Source organism: Bos mutus, chromosome 12, assembly GCF_027580195.1.
Source record: "Bos mutus isolate GX-2022 chromosome 12, NWIPB_WYAK_1.1, whole genome shotgun sequence".
NCBI lineage: Eukaryota > Metazoa > Chordata > Mammalia > Artiodactyla > Bovidae > Bos > Bos mutus.
In genome coordinates, this window is record NC_091628.1 from 36,134,638 (window position 1) to 36,148,701 (window position 14,064).

Genomic DNA, 14,064 nt, shown 5'->3' on the forward strand with positions numbered 1-14,064 from the left:
GGTTAACTGGACCAGGGTGAGTATGGGGAGCCTTGTAGCGATCAAGAGGATTTAGGACATAGTGGGAGGAGTGTAGACTGTGGGGCTTGTGGTCTATTGAACTAACTTTGACTTCTGTGATTCATGTGAAAGGAAGAAGCAGGATAGTGATTTAATTTTAAATTTAAAGCAGCTTTGTAACTGCTCTGTTATAATAGATTATAAAGAGCCAATGGTGGGATTGGGGGGGTAAGTTTAGGATCCTGCTGACAGGAAGTGGTTACAATGGTGATGACCAGAAGTGGTCAGATTCTGAATGTGGTTTGAAACTAGATTGGATATTGCTGATGGATATGGAGATGTGGGAGAAAGAGAGTTAAAAGAGTGATAATGAGGTTTTTGGCCTAAGTAACTGGAAAGTATAGACTTGCTAGTGACTGACATGGAGAACCTGGAGGAGTTGATTTGGGGGAGTTGGATCAGGAACCTTGTTTTGGGATCTGTTGTCAAGATAGTTGGATTTGTATCTGGAATTCAGATGTGCTGTTTGGGCTCAAGTTACCAGTGTGATGGAAAAGAATGTCAAAGGACCAACTCCAGATTGCTCATTTGACAGAAGTTGGGAAGGTCAAAAGGAATCAACAGAGACTGAGTGGGAGCAGTGGGAGGGACACCCAGCAGAATGTGTCCTAGAAGCAAGGGATTGGTAGTAATCAGTTGTAACTCAGCCATGTAAATTTCTCTTAAATGCTGTTTCTCAAAGGCTTACATTTAATTTCCTATTCATTTGATTTCTGGTTATAGCTTATTACAGATTTTAAGTAGAGCATCCTTTTGCATTCAGGAATTAGAGAACTGGAATTATAAAGGTGTTAAAAGAAGTAGAATTTATAGATTGTACTTGTTTATTGGGAAAAAAAAAAACAAAACCAAAATCAAACTTGTTTATATAATGACTTAATTATTCCAGCAAATATTACATGATCTCATGATATTTTTAAACTTTACTGCTAAAGAGTTATGCTCTGAAGGGAATATTCATGAAACTTAAGAGTCAAGATTCAAATTCAGCTCTGGTGCCCCCAAATCCATATTGTTTCTAATAGTGTTTCTTTTGGGAGAAAATGAAGTTTTTATATTTATTACTGTAGTCAACACCTGACTTAGGAACTGCTAACTAATAAACAGTTCTTTCAGAAAAATTAGTGGGTGGTGGATCTCTCTATTCCTTTCCCTTTTCCAGTCAGTGCTTTAAAAAGAAAAAGATCCAAGTCTATTTTTAGGTCTGGAATCCCTTGATCATGGTTAACTTTGATTTTATCTACCCCCTGAATATCTTTGAAGCTGTTTCTTGTCACTATGTTTTCCCTCTGTGACAACCTCCTCCTCTATCTCCCAACTTTGTCCCATCCACCATCTTCCCCTCCCCATCCCCAAATAAAAGTTAAAATTTATGATTACAAGGCATCTGTAGTTTTATTGGTGGGTGAGAATTGTGTTCTTATAAAAATACTTTCGAATAATTGAAATTCTTTGAATGTTGGGTACATTCATAGGTCTTCATTTAAAAGATTTTTTTCCCCGTCATACATTCATTCATTTAAGAAATCAATACTAAATGTGTACAATGTGCTAGGTATGTGCTAGGTACTTAGGTACAGTGGCTTACAGGAATTTCATATACTCATTGAGTTTACAGTCTAGCAAGGCAAACAAGTGTAAAACAATTTGAAGTAAATTAGGCCTGTATTATTTGGTGTAGCCAATTAACCTGGCACATAACACTCAACAAACTGTTTCTGCTTTATTACTGTCCCTAAAAGTTATTACTTTTAGAAAAATCTGACTTCAGACCATTAACTTGGGGGACATTTGCTTCATATGTTACGGACTGCCTTATATAAAATTGTTGATTGAAAACCAAAAAGGCCTTATTGGAGGTGGTAATTTGGGGAGTGCAGGTTGTAGTATCTTGTTGTCTTGGTTTGAATCCTGGTTCTATTGCTTATTAATTAGTTGGGCATCTTTGGGCAGTTTCTTAAACTTAGGCTTGTTAAAGTGCTTGACAGCATTGCTGTGAAGTATTTCTTGGAGGTTACTTTTCAGATAGTGCCATGAACACTATGCAAGCTTAGTTAATGGTAATGCTTGTTGTTCTTATATGTTGTTTTAGTTTTTAAACATATGTTTAAAAACTTTTAATGTCTTTTCATGTAAACTTAGGGAAAGAGAACAGCCACCACGTTTTGCTCAGCCTGGGACATTTGAATTTGAGTATGCATCTCGATGGAAGGCTCTGGATGAAATGGAGAAGCAGCAGCGCGAGCAGGTTGACAGAAACATCCGAGAAGCCAAAGAGAAACTGGAGGCGGAGATGGAAGCGGCCCGGCACGAGCACCAGCTGATGCTCATGCGGCAAGGTACTTTTCTCATTGATAACTGTTACTATTGAAGTTGCTAGTTAAGAGTTTCAAGACAGTTCAAACTCAAAATACTAGAAATAAAATTTTTGCTTTTCTGAGAGAACTTCCTTATGAAAAAAAAAAAAATTAAAAAAGCTGACTATTTAAGATTCTTATTACGTGTCAAAAGATTACAGATGGATGTTCCTTGGCAGAGATGAAAAAGATTTCAGGTTTGCTGATGGATATGGGAATTTAGGAAGACTAAATTCTTAGTATTTTGCAAGAACACTTTGAACACTTGAGACAGGGCTAACTGAATTTTTTGTGTGTGTGATTTTTTTGTTGTTAACTGAATTTTTAAGAGCACTCATAGCAGGTGTTATGCATAACATACATTTATTAATATTCACTGGTCAGATACTTAATGTGACAAGCTGCTTAAGTATATATCAGAAGCTTAACTTTTTCCCATCCTTGTTTCTAGGTTTCTTATTATGTCTGCTTAATATTCTCTCCCCTTTGTTCTTTTCTGTTAATACTCCATGTAATTTTTTCTGATTCTTCCTATCACTTTTCCATTTTCCATAAAACTTTTTATTTATTTTTTCCTTTACATTTTTTTTTTTTTGGCTGTGCTGTGTGGTTTGCAGGATCTTAGCTTCCTGACCAGGGATTGAAATTGTGCTCATGCAGTAAAAGTGTGCAGTCCTAACCACTGAACCACCAGGGAATTGCCAGAGTTTTGCATTTCTTTAAAGCATCTAATTGCTTTCTACTTTGCTCTTAAATTTTTTGCCTTTTTTTTTAAATTTAGTATTTCACTAAATCTTTATCTCCCCTGGAGGAGGAAATGGCAACCTACACCAGTATGCTTGCCTGGAAAATCCCATGGACAGAGGAGCTGGTGGGCTACAGTCCATGGGATCGCAAAAGAGTTGGACACGACTTAATGACTACAACAATAACAAAAGAACCTTTATCTATCTTTTCTTGGCTGCCCGTCAGAGATGAAGGTGCTACAGATAGCTGCCTGGTTTCTGTGGCAACCTTCTTTCTTTTATATATTTATACATTGTTTTTATTTTTTATGAAGTGAAGTGTGAAATAATTTTACTGACTCAACTAGTCTTTTTTTTCTGTACAGCGTTTGGGATCTTAGTTCCTTGACCAGGGATTGAACCTGTGCACCCTACATTGAGAGCACAGAGTCTCAACCACTGGACCACCAGGGAAGTTTGCAGAGGCTTTCTTATTGGAGTTTATGTCATCTAATCTTGGCCTCCTCTAAACTATTCTTTATACTAGAGCCAGTATTTTCTTTTATTTATGTATTTATTTTAATTGGAGGCTAATTACTTTACAGTATTGTAGTGGTTTTTGCCATACATTGACATGAATCAGCCATTTGGTCAGCATTCATCTGTAAATCTTTATATGGTAGATTATCATTTTCTTTAGTATAAAATCCACTTTAGCTTTTTTTAGCCTGTTCATTACATGTTTTGGAGAAGGAAATGGCAACCCACTCCAGTATTCTGGTCTGGAGAATTCCGTGGACAGAAGAGCTTGGTGGGCTGCAGTCCATGGGGTTGCAAAGAGTTGGACACGACTGAGCGACTAACACAATTAGTTCATGTTTTTGAAGCAGTTTCAGTCAAGTCACTGAATAACTGCTGGTGCCAAGTAAGTTAAAATCCAGCTCAGCAAATAACAGAAACTAGTCAGATATTTTTGGTTTCTTTTGGTACCCTAAACCTAATGTTTCTGTACAGTCACTCTTTTTCTAATAAAATTTAACTCATTCATATCATACACTAGTATGTTTAAATATATACGGTAAGTCCTCTCAATAGGAATCTTAAAGTTGCAAGCTTTCAAAGATGTGTTCCATCTGCATCAAGTGTGAGTGAAATTGCAGCTTGCCCTGTTTCCTATTGCTGACGACTCCTCAGCTCTACCATCTCCCATCTTCTTTCCCTCCTCCAGTCGTAACTCTTCTTGCCTGTTATTTTTAATACTCATTATTTTATTTATATTTATAATCTTTGAAAAAATACTTCCTTTTGGTTGTGTTAGGTCTTCGTTGCTGCATGTAGGCTTTCTCTAGTGTCGGTGAGCCGGGGCTGCTCTTTGTGGTGGTGTGTGGGCTTCTCATTGTGTTGGCTTCTCTAGTTGCGCATCATGGGCTCCAGGGCACACAGGCTTTAGTAGTTGTGGCTCACAGGCGCTCATTAATTGTGGCTTGTGGGTTCTAGGCTCAGAAGTTGTAGTGCAAGTGCTTAGTTGCTCCATGGCATGTGGTATCTTCTTGGAGTGGGGTTTGAACAGCTGTGTCCACTGCATTGGCAGGCAGATTCTTTACCACTGGACCACCAGGGAAGCCTCCTGGATTATTATTATTATTTTTTTTTTTAAGAAGAATTCCTGTGAGTGTTATTTACTGGATTAAAGGATTAAAAACACCTCAGGTTACATATTTTTTGGGTAATACTTTCCTCCAGAAGTACATTATTATGGCGGTATACAAATATATAACTTTTTGTGAAATTTCAGAAACTTTGGGTATTAGCAACTTAAAGGAATTAATTTCGAAGATACAAAATGTTGTAAGTTGATCGTGCTCCTGCTTCATATTAGATAGTGTGTTTATCAGATAATTTGATTGTCAGATCCTTTGAGCTAATTATTGTACCCTGTTCTGGTGAGGAAGCATGATCTGAGAGGGCAAAGCAGCTTTCTTAACTGGCCCAACTTAAAAGAAGAAAATTCAGTTTTCAGGAAATATTCATGCTCTTTTCTTACTCCTTTTCATGGAAGAAAATATAGTATATATTTTTACATATATTACTATGTATGTTCCTGTTTTAAGAGCAGCAAACCTAGAAAATCAATAAAATTGTTAAAGGATACACTGTATTGACTTCTTAGTTAATGATAGTAAGATATTTGCCTTGCCATGTTTTGTCTTATTGAAGCATTTCCCCTTAGGAATATAAATAGACTGTATATTTTTGGTCTTTACCAGTCTCACCAGCTATAGAAATTATATGACAGTTATGGGCTCTCAATATTGGTTGTATAATGAAGTCATCTAGGGAGCTTCAAAAAAGAAAAAACTCATAGCTGGTTCACATCCCTAGAGATTTTGATTTAACTGATCTGTGGTTAAAAGGCACTTGAGCAGTTCTAATGAGCTAGTAAGGTTGACAGTTAATGGTAAAAATGTTAGAAGATCATTGTCGTCATGTTTTTTAGATAGCTAAATGTTATCTGAATCACCTGGTTCCTGGTGCATATAGACTTTCCTTGAGCAGAGTCCCCAAATTTTTTTTTTAAATTTTTGTTTTTTTAAGTTTCTCAATTGAGACTGAACATCCAGGTCTGGGATGTGGCATTTTGGAAGGAGCTTTGGAATACTGAGAGATTTGGCTATATATCCCAGTGAACCATATCATGCCTGGATGACTAGAGCCATATAATCTGTCTGAATCTTTTTTTGTTTACATAATTAATACATAATTCAATCTTTTTTAACCTTTAGGGAGGATAATACTACCTTTTTATAATTATGATGCCCCTGTTGTTATAGTTAAGATGTTAGAATTATTTGCCTGTGGGATTTTAACTTGAACCATTAGGATTATAAGAATTCTGAATATAGTGTTTTATTAAGAAATATTTGAGACCCTCACAACAACCCTGTGAGGTAGGCAGCACAGATATTATTTTCATTTGACAGATGAGGAAAGTGAATCTTGGAGCAATTTACTAATGTGCCCAAGGTTCTACAATTGGTAAATAATTGGTATTCATATCAGTCTTTGGCCTAAAGATTCAGCACCCCACCTCCCCTCACACTTGCCTACCTACTTCACAGGGATAATGAAGATAAAATGAATTCAAAGCTAGAAAAATACTTTGAGGGGAAAAAGCACTATATAATTATACCCACAAACTATAATTTTCCACAATATATGGCTCATTCCCCTTGTCATCCAGGCTTGTGCGTGAACCCAGAATTTTAAATTGCCTCTGTTCTGTGTTCCGCTAAGCAACTAAGTAAGGCAGGGGAACAGTGTGATCCTCTTTATATAAATTACAGTCAGGGTAACTGCTATTACAGGAAATTGAAAAACAACACAGAAAGGCCAATGTGCAACTGGGACCCAGGGAAGCACAGTAAAGCAAGGCAACAGTATCAGATAGGGCATGATTGCATAGAAGGAAAGGTGGTGTCAGAGTTCATACTGGCACACACACAGTATCTAAGGCAAAGTGGTGGCAAAGAGTCATTCGTTCCACCTAATATAAACAAGAGCAGAAGATTCATGAGACCCCCATGAAACAGCATCGTGTATCACACAGATCTCTCCAGCTGCCTACAGAGAATATAAAACAACAGTGTCATCTTCATTTTAAAGAATGACTGTACCTGTGCTCATAATCCTGAGCTAAACCAGGGAATAGCTCTGTGCTAAACTTCCTTGGCTAAAATACAACCAGTACCATCATTTCTAGTCAGACTGATAGAATGTCTTTTAAGGTAATGAATTCGATGGCTGTGTTTATAGATTTTTTTTTTTTTCTTTCCAGGATTCACTTTTGATTCTCCTGCTTTTTTAAGACCCAAAGAAAGTTATACTGAGTTTTTATTGGTGATTCTAAGTATATGTGTTTATAACAGTTAACGTGTGATAGGTGAATTTAACATATTTAAAAGAGTGCTATAGCATCTGTTCAGAAAAGATTATATACTGTACAAACTATTCGAGTCATACAAAACCATTTTTTTCAGTGTCTTTTCAACTGAGAAGAATCCTATTCAGCACGTTTCTCCTCCTGAGGTGGTTCATACTGAGCAAGCTTTGTTTTCAGTTTTTTATTTTCTTCTACAATAGCTTCATATTTCTCTTTCATTTCTGCCAATTCTAGGCGAAGCAGCTCTATTTCTGGATTTTCTGGGGTAGCAGCTCCTAAGTGATGCTTTAAAAAATCCAAAGCACTATTAGGTTTCTCTGGTTCTTCATATAAGGCTACCAATACCTTGGTCAGCGTGTCCAGCACCCCCGACTTCTCCAAGTACCTCCGGAACTGCTCGCGCTTCGAGTCGGCGGCTTTGTAATGGGCCATAGTGACAGCGGCAGCGGCGTAGCTGGCGCCGGAGACCGTGGCTGGCGGGCTCGGAGCAGCACTGCTCATCACAGGGTTGTTGTGAGGGTCAAATGGAATGTATATGAAAGATTTGTAAATGGTAAAGCACTATATTCTTGTTTGTTAGTCCTTTTTCCTTTCTTGGAAGACCTACAGTCAGATGTTTTTGTGTTACTCTTCACTTCTTTTCCTTATTGATTGATTAGCATTATTAAGAAGTAGCCCTATCTCATGTACTTTGTCCCCAGTGTTACAGAAATGTCCTTATTTTTTGGTCAAAACACACAGAGAAAACCATACAATGAAAGCTGGTTTTTAACTAGCAGAAGCCTCAGCACCTGCTGGAAGCTGTGACCAAGCCAATTATAAGGGCATCTTAATCAGTCACAGTGGCAGGAATGTGGCAGTGGTCTGTCTCTTCCAGTCACAGGTTTGTTTTTGTAGGGGAATCAGATATGGCTGGAAGAACATTTACTTGAATTGGTTTATCTTTTACCAGTTTGAGTGCCTCCTACAGGGACAGCAGTGGGCTGAGTATTATAAAGACGAATGACTTGAAGTTAACTATAAGACATGTATATAATCACAATGTGGGATAGGATGTGCTAAGAACGATAATAATAAAACATGGCCTCCTGGGGGGTTTTGGAAGAGAGGGAGACATGGCTTCTTTAAGCAGTTGGTGTCATAGTCCCTTTGTGGACAGGCAAGTAGAAATTTTTTCTGGCAGCCAACCCTTATTTGCTTTTTTCCCTAATGAGACTGGTATTAATATTTATGTAAATCAGATGATTGTCTCCTGTACCATCCTTTTGAAAAAAGGCAACCTGTGAGTTGGATAATCAGACTCTTGGGGGGAACTGACATGCTTACACTGCTGTATCAGTCAGTGCTATGTAAGAATTCAGGGTGAGCCTGGCCTCTGCAGGTCCTCTTCAACATTTCTATCAAGGATCTGGATGAAGACAGTGTACATGATGCTCAATGGAGTAAAAAAAGGATCCGATCTGTTCAGTTCCTGCTGTTCCAGCTGCCTTATCTGTAAAATGTAGATTTCATATCTTGCCTATCTCACAAGGTGTTCTAAGGATTAAATTAAATATAATGGATGTAAAAAGTAAAAAAAAAAAAAAAAAAAAAAAAGAAATATTTGAGATAATTTATGTTCATTTTAGCAATTTGAGATAACGTGGTTATAGGAAAAAGAAAACCAATAATTGTGTTATCTGGAGTACTTATATATATTTTAAAATATATTTATTAGTGCATGCATGCATGTATAATTTGGTAGGATAGTACAAAGATATTTTTAACACTTGGGAGGTTTATCAACTGCTTCTCAAATGGGCATCTTTCGTTGTGTTGCTTCACTCTGAAAGCCTTGTTCTTGATAACGTGACATGAGTTCGTGACAGTGGGAATGCTTGTCCTGTTTAAAGTGGGCTTGTTCACATCAGTGTTCAGCCCTTTTTCCCCTTTCAGGAACTGTCCCCTCTTTTCTTCATGTGACGCTGACTTGATGCAGGAGGAAACGTGCTCATAGTGTTGAGAGGGATGTTTTGGGGTTTTATGCTGTGTCCAATCCCATTTTTCCTACTGTTTCTGGTCTGATGCTTAATCTGCCCTCTGCTGATGTTTCCCAAGGTATCATTTTGGGCTTCAAGCTTGCTGCTGAAAAAAATTGTAATTTGCTTAAAACTGTGTAAATGAAAATGTAGCTATTCATTCTATTTTTAGTATGTTCCAGACCCTGTGTTAAAGCAGTTACTACCCATTTTAATTTTTTAGCATAAGGGTAGATTTTATTTTCTTCATATACCTGAAGAAATGGGCCCAGGAATGATATTGATCTGGTTCATTACAAGCTTATAATCTTTCATTGTAGAATGGTGCGGTAAGACTTTAAAAAGAGAAGCTAGGTGCATGAGTATAAATAAGTTACTATATATATTGCCAGTCTTGGAGAACCTTTATGCTTATAGATGTAAAAATACAGAAGAAGAAGCTAAAAATATTAATCTGTAGTCAATATTTTGTAGATTTAATGAGGCGTCAAGAGGAACTCAGACGTTTGGAAGAACTCAGAAATCAAGAGCTACAAAAACGAAAGCAAATACAGCTGAGGTAAAGAACATCGTTATAACATATATATGAATATATGTAGCTTTTATTGCGTATGTTATTAATAAAACTCCAATGTCTGTTATTGACAAGTTGTATTTAATATTAATAACAGAATTGTCCATTTTTGACTACAGTTATGGAATTACTAACAGTCTCCCATAATTCATTATTCTATCAATATGATTGTTTCTAGCCAGTTGTGGACACTTCACAGACACTGTGAACTTAGAGGGCTTAGGCATTATTTCATACAATTTATTGTAAAAATGGACTGTGCTTTACTGGACTGTTTTTCTATAGATGCATATATTTGCATTCTTAGTTTTGATTTTTCCATGTGTTTAAGACTGGTTTGAATGCCATTATTCATTTTTGTTCTTCTGATAATTTACTTAAAAAAGATAATCTGGTGGTGGAATCCACGGTGAAAACAATATGAGCATCAGAGATCTCAGTACATGATAGACAACTGTGACAGGCAACTTAAAATCTTTTAGGTTAAGGAAGGAAGTTTAAGGGAGTAGTTGATCTAAGATGTGGAAAGAAATAGTAACAATTTTTCTTGCATCTGCAAGATTTAATTGTAAAATACAAGATAAATATTACTCTTACATGTTTCAACAGTCTTAATTAGGAATTGTAAGCACGGCTATGATAGATTAAAGCAAGCTTAAAATTTTGTTTTGAAAGTGCCGTTAAAGTACTAAGTGCTGTGATGGGAAGTAAGGTGATCATGGGAAATGAAAGAAAGTGAAAAGCTATTAATGAGTTTGACGTGTCCTCAGGGTCTGGAGGTAGATGGTATATTCGTATAGTATATTTTTTTCAACTTTGTACCTGATGATACCAGTGTATGTGTGTTTCTGTATTAGGACTACTCTGATTTTACTCTAACCTGCTGCTGCTGCTGCTAAGTCACTTCAGTCATGTCCCAACTCTGTGCGACCCCATAGACGGCAGCCCACCAGGCTCCCCCGTCCCTGAGATTCTCCAGGCAAGAACACTGGATTGGGTTGCCATTTCCTTCTCCAGTGCATGAAAGTGAAAAGTGAAAGTGAAGTCCCTCAGTCGTGTCCGACTCTTAGTGACTCCATGGACTGCAGCCTACCAGGTTCCTCCGTCCGTGGGATTTTCCAGGCAAGAGTACTGGAGTGGGGTGCCATTGCCTTCTCCGTACTCTAACCTACTTACTCTCAATTTATAGTACTTGGCAGGCCGCATCAGCATCTTAGCCTCAGTACTGCTGAGTCATAAGCTGACTCACCTGTGTTGTGATAAACCTTCCAGGTGACTCTGAGGCATTCTAAAGTTAGGAAACCACTGTTGTAAAAGAAACTCCCAATTAACTCCTTTCCCGAGGGGCCATTTTCAGTGTCTTTTCTTTTTTTAAAACAATTTTTATTTATTTATTGATTGATTGCTGCACTGGGGTCTTTGTTGGTGTCCATGGGGTTTCTCAAGTTGCAGAGAGAAGGCGCTAGTTTCTAGTTGCAGCGCACGTTTTTCTTGTTGTTGTGCCTTTTCTTGTTGTGGAGCACAGGCTCTAGGGTGCGGGCTCAGTAGTTGTGGCACGTGGGCTCAGTTGCTCTGTGGCATGTGGAATCATCCTGAACCAGGGGTTGAACCCCCATGTCCCCTGCATTGGCAAGTGGATTCTTTACCACTAGGGACATCCTCAGTTTCTTTCTTACTGCTTTTTTCTGTTTTGTGTAATTGTGTTTAAGTCTCTACTTGTCCAAATAAAAGGAAACCTCCTCTCTTCTAAAATAAACCTTTCTGAATCTAGCTTTCTCCTTTTACATTTATCCTTTACAGCTAGGCTTTTAAAATTAGTGCCCTTTACTTATGCTGAAATAATAAGTAATTAAAAGTAAGCAGTGTGGGATGCAAAATATTATGTATAGAATAAACAAACAATAGGGTCCTACTGAATAGTACAGGGAATTATATTCAGTATCCTGTGATAAACCATAATGAAAAAATATATAGAGGATATAGGTTTGCAATTCTGAAACTACTTTTTTCCCTTTTGATCAAGACTTTATTGAGAATAATGTATATACTTTCTTAAATGAATAAATTAGGTAAATATGACCTGAGGTTTCTCATTGTTGGAGAAAGAAAGAAGGCAGAAAGGCTAAAATGAAAATGAATCCTGTCATGTTCAGTGGGGATCAGTATCAGTGTGAACTGAGTGCCGTTTAGTCTAGACAAATACAGAAATACAGATGTGTATATATGTGGGTTCATATGTATACATATATATATTTCCTAGCTCTGTCTACCCAGAAGCAGTGATGCCTCGGGAATAATGCCCAGATTTTTGTTTCTGAATATCATTCTCCAATAAAAGGAACCAGGGCTTTTTGGAAAAGTGGCTGATTCCAGTATTAAAAAGTCCAAGTTGACTGATGTGCCAGAGTGAAGGGAAGTCCTTGAACTAAGCTCAGGCCTGTTCAAAGAACACAGGAGCTAAACTGAAGACGCTCCTAAAGGCCAAAGTTGGAACAATTTCAACAACAAAATAAGAAATGATAGGTTGTACATTTGTCAAATGATATTTATTCAGGTCAAATACCCATGAGTCTGTGGTGATAAAAGTAATTTAATGAATAAGTAAATAAACGGAGGAGAATGGACAGCTTTTCCTTAGTTGTTAGAAGTAGAATCCAAATAATAAATAGGAAAGGAGCCTGAGAGAAAATTACCAAGGAATGAATACTGCAGTAATACAGGCATAACAAAGAGTTAGTGTGGGTTTGGTTCCAGGCTACCACAATCAAGAGAATACCTCAATAAAGAGTCACCTTTGTACTATACTGTAGTCTTTTAAGTGTGCAATAGCATGATGTCTTAAATATTATTATATTTTCAATGTATTTCAATATTTTGAGATAATATTTTCAATAATATTAATATTTTGTGGGTTTCCCTCTTGATCATATTACAACTAATTATTATTTAATAGTAATCCTTTACATACACATTGGATTTTTGTTGTTCTGTGCTTGAATATACCTTTGGGGCAGAGGTTGGCAAACTTTTTCTGGGAAAGGGCTCCTTCGTAAATATTTTAGGCTTTCCATGTCATATGGTCTCTGTCTCAACTATTTAACAGTGCTCTAACCCAGAGGTAGCCACAGACAGTGAGTGAACGATTGTTCCAAAATTTACAAAAATAGGTGGTATATAGATACCTGCTCCCAGGAGATTTCCTCAGTGGGTTGATGCAATGAGGGAGAGGGGGCTTGTGAAGGCTTCCTTCTGTACATAGTAGGATTTTTGTCTCAGCAGTGTGGTAATTTGCAATGGTTGGTACTAACTGCTTTGCCAATGGTGAATCCCAGGCTTTTTCTTTGTTCCGTAATAGAGTACTAGTTTGAGCTTTTGGAGGCTGGATTTTTTTTGACTGTAAGCATATAGCTAGGATGCTGTTATTTTACTTTTTTTTTAATTTACCCTAGATAATTGCCATTTCATTGGTTTGTTTGATTTATTAGAGGTTAGAGCAAAATAAAAGGAAGATAAATTTGATAAGCCACTCATTATCAAAGACTGACATAATGTATAAATACATGATACACATTAATGATTTTATTTTGCCTGAAATAAGATATCTGGTTATGGCTTATATGTCACACCCTGAGTTTTTATTTACAAATCTCTCAGGCATGAGGAAGAGCACCGTCGTCGTGAAGAGGAAATGATCCGACACAGAGAACAGGAGGAGCTGAGGCGACAGCAGGAGGGCTTTAAGCCAAACTATATGGAAAATGTAAGTAAAGTACTAGTTAACTAAAGTGATTTTATATTGTCAGGTGGACGATGTATACTTAGAATTCTTTATATACTGCTTTATGTAGTACTGTATTTTCTAATCTTTCTGAATCGTCATGTTTATGGTAAACTAACAAGTTTCTTAACCTCTTACAGGTAGTAAACCAAAATTAGTTTCTGAAGATAATCATGCTTTATGAAATGGATATTAAATTGTGCTTTATTTCACTTTATCTTTTTTTAATTGTTGCTAAATTAGGAATCTTGATAAATCCCATCATCTCCACTTGACTGATGTTCACCATTAATTGATGTCAGTTCTTTAGTTTGGAAGATTTTAGACATATAGAAAAGTAGAGTAGTATATGCTTATTAGTCAGCCATAACAGTTATTAGTACTTGGCTGATCTTTTTCATCTTTAAGTAATCCTGAAATTTTTGATATGAAAACCTTGACTTCATATAATTTTATGTGAGTGTAGACCTATAAAAGATAAGGACTCTCAAAAAATTTCTTTATCATACTTTAAAAGATGTCAGTTACTTAATATTAAGTAGTAAAAGCCCCAATTTGTCCAAGTCTTCAATCTTTTAAAAAAATTATTTGGTTTCTTCAAATGGGTTGATG

The 14,064-nt window shown here is 36.8% G+C and overlaps 2 protein-coding genes across 2 annotated transcripts in view; one reads left to right on the forward strand and one right to left on the reverse strand.

The window, feature by feature from the left end:
* PSPC1 (paraspeckle component 1) overlaps nt 1-14,064 on the forward strand; it is a 79,665-nt gene that overhangs the window by 15,585 nt on the left and 50,016 nt on the right. The window contains exons 4-6 of the mRNA XM_070380562.1: nt 2,203-2,399; nt 9,575-9,659; nt 13,329-13,434. Coding sequence (XP_070236663.1) covers nt 2,203-2,399; nt 9,575-9,659; nt 13,329-13,434 — 388 coding nt within the window. The remainder of the gene's footprint in view (nt 1-2,202; nt 2,400-9,574; nt 9,660-13,328; nt 13,435-14,064) is intronic.
* LOC138990207 (c-Myc-binding protein) lies at nt 6,951-7,554 on the reverse strand. The gene has a single exon (XM_070380563.1). It carries the CDS (start codon nt 7,512-7,514, stop codon nt 7,203-7,205), a length of 312 nt encoding a protein of 103 aa, XP_070236664.1. The 5' UTR covers nt 7,515-7,554; the 3' UTR covers nt 6,951-7,202.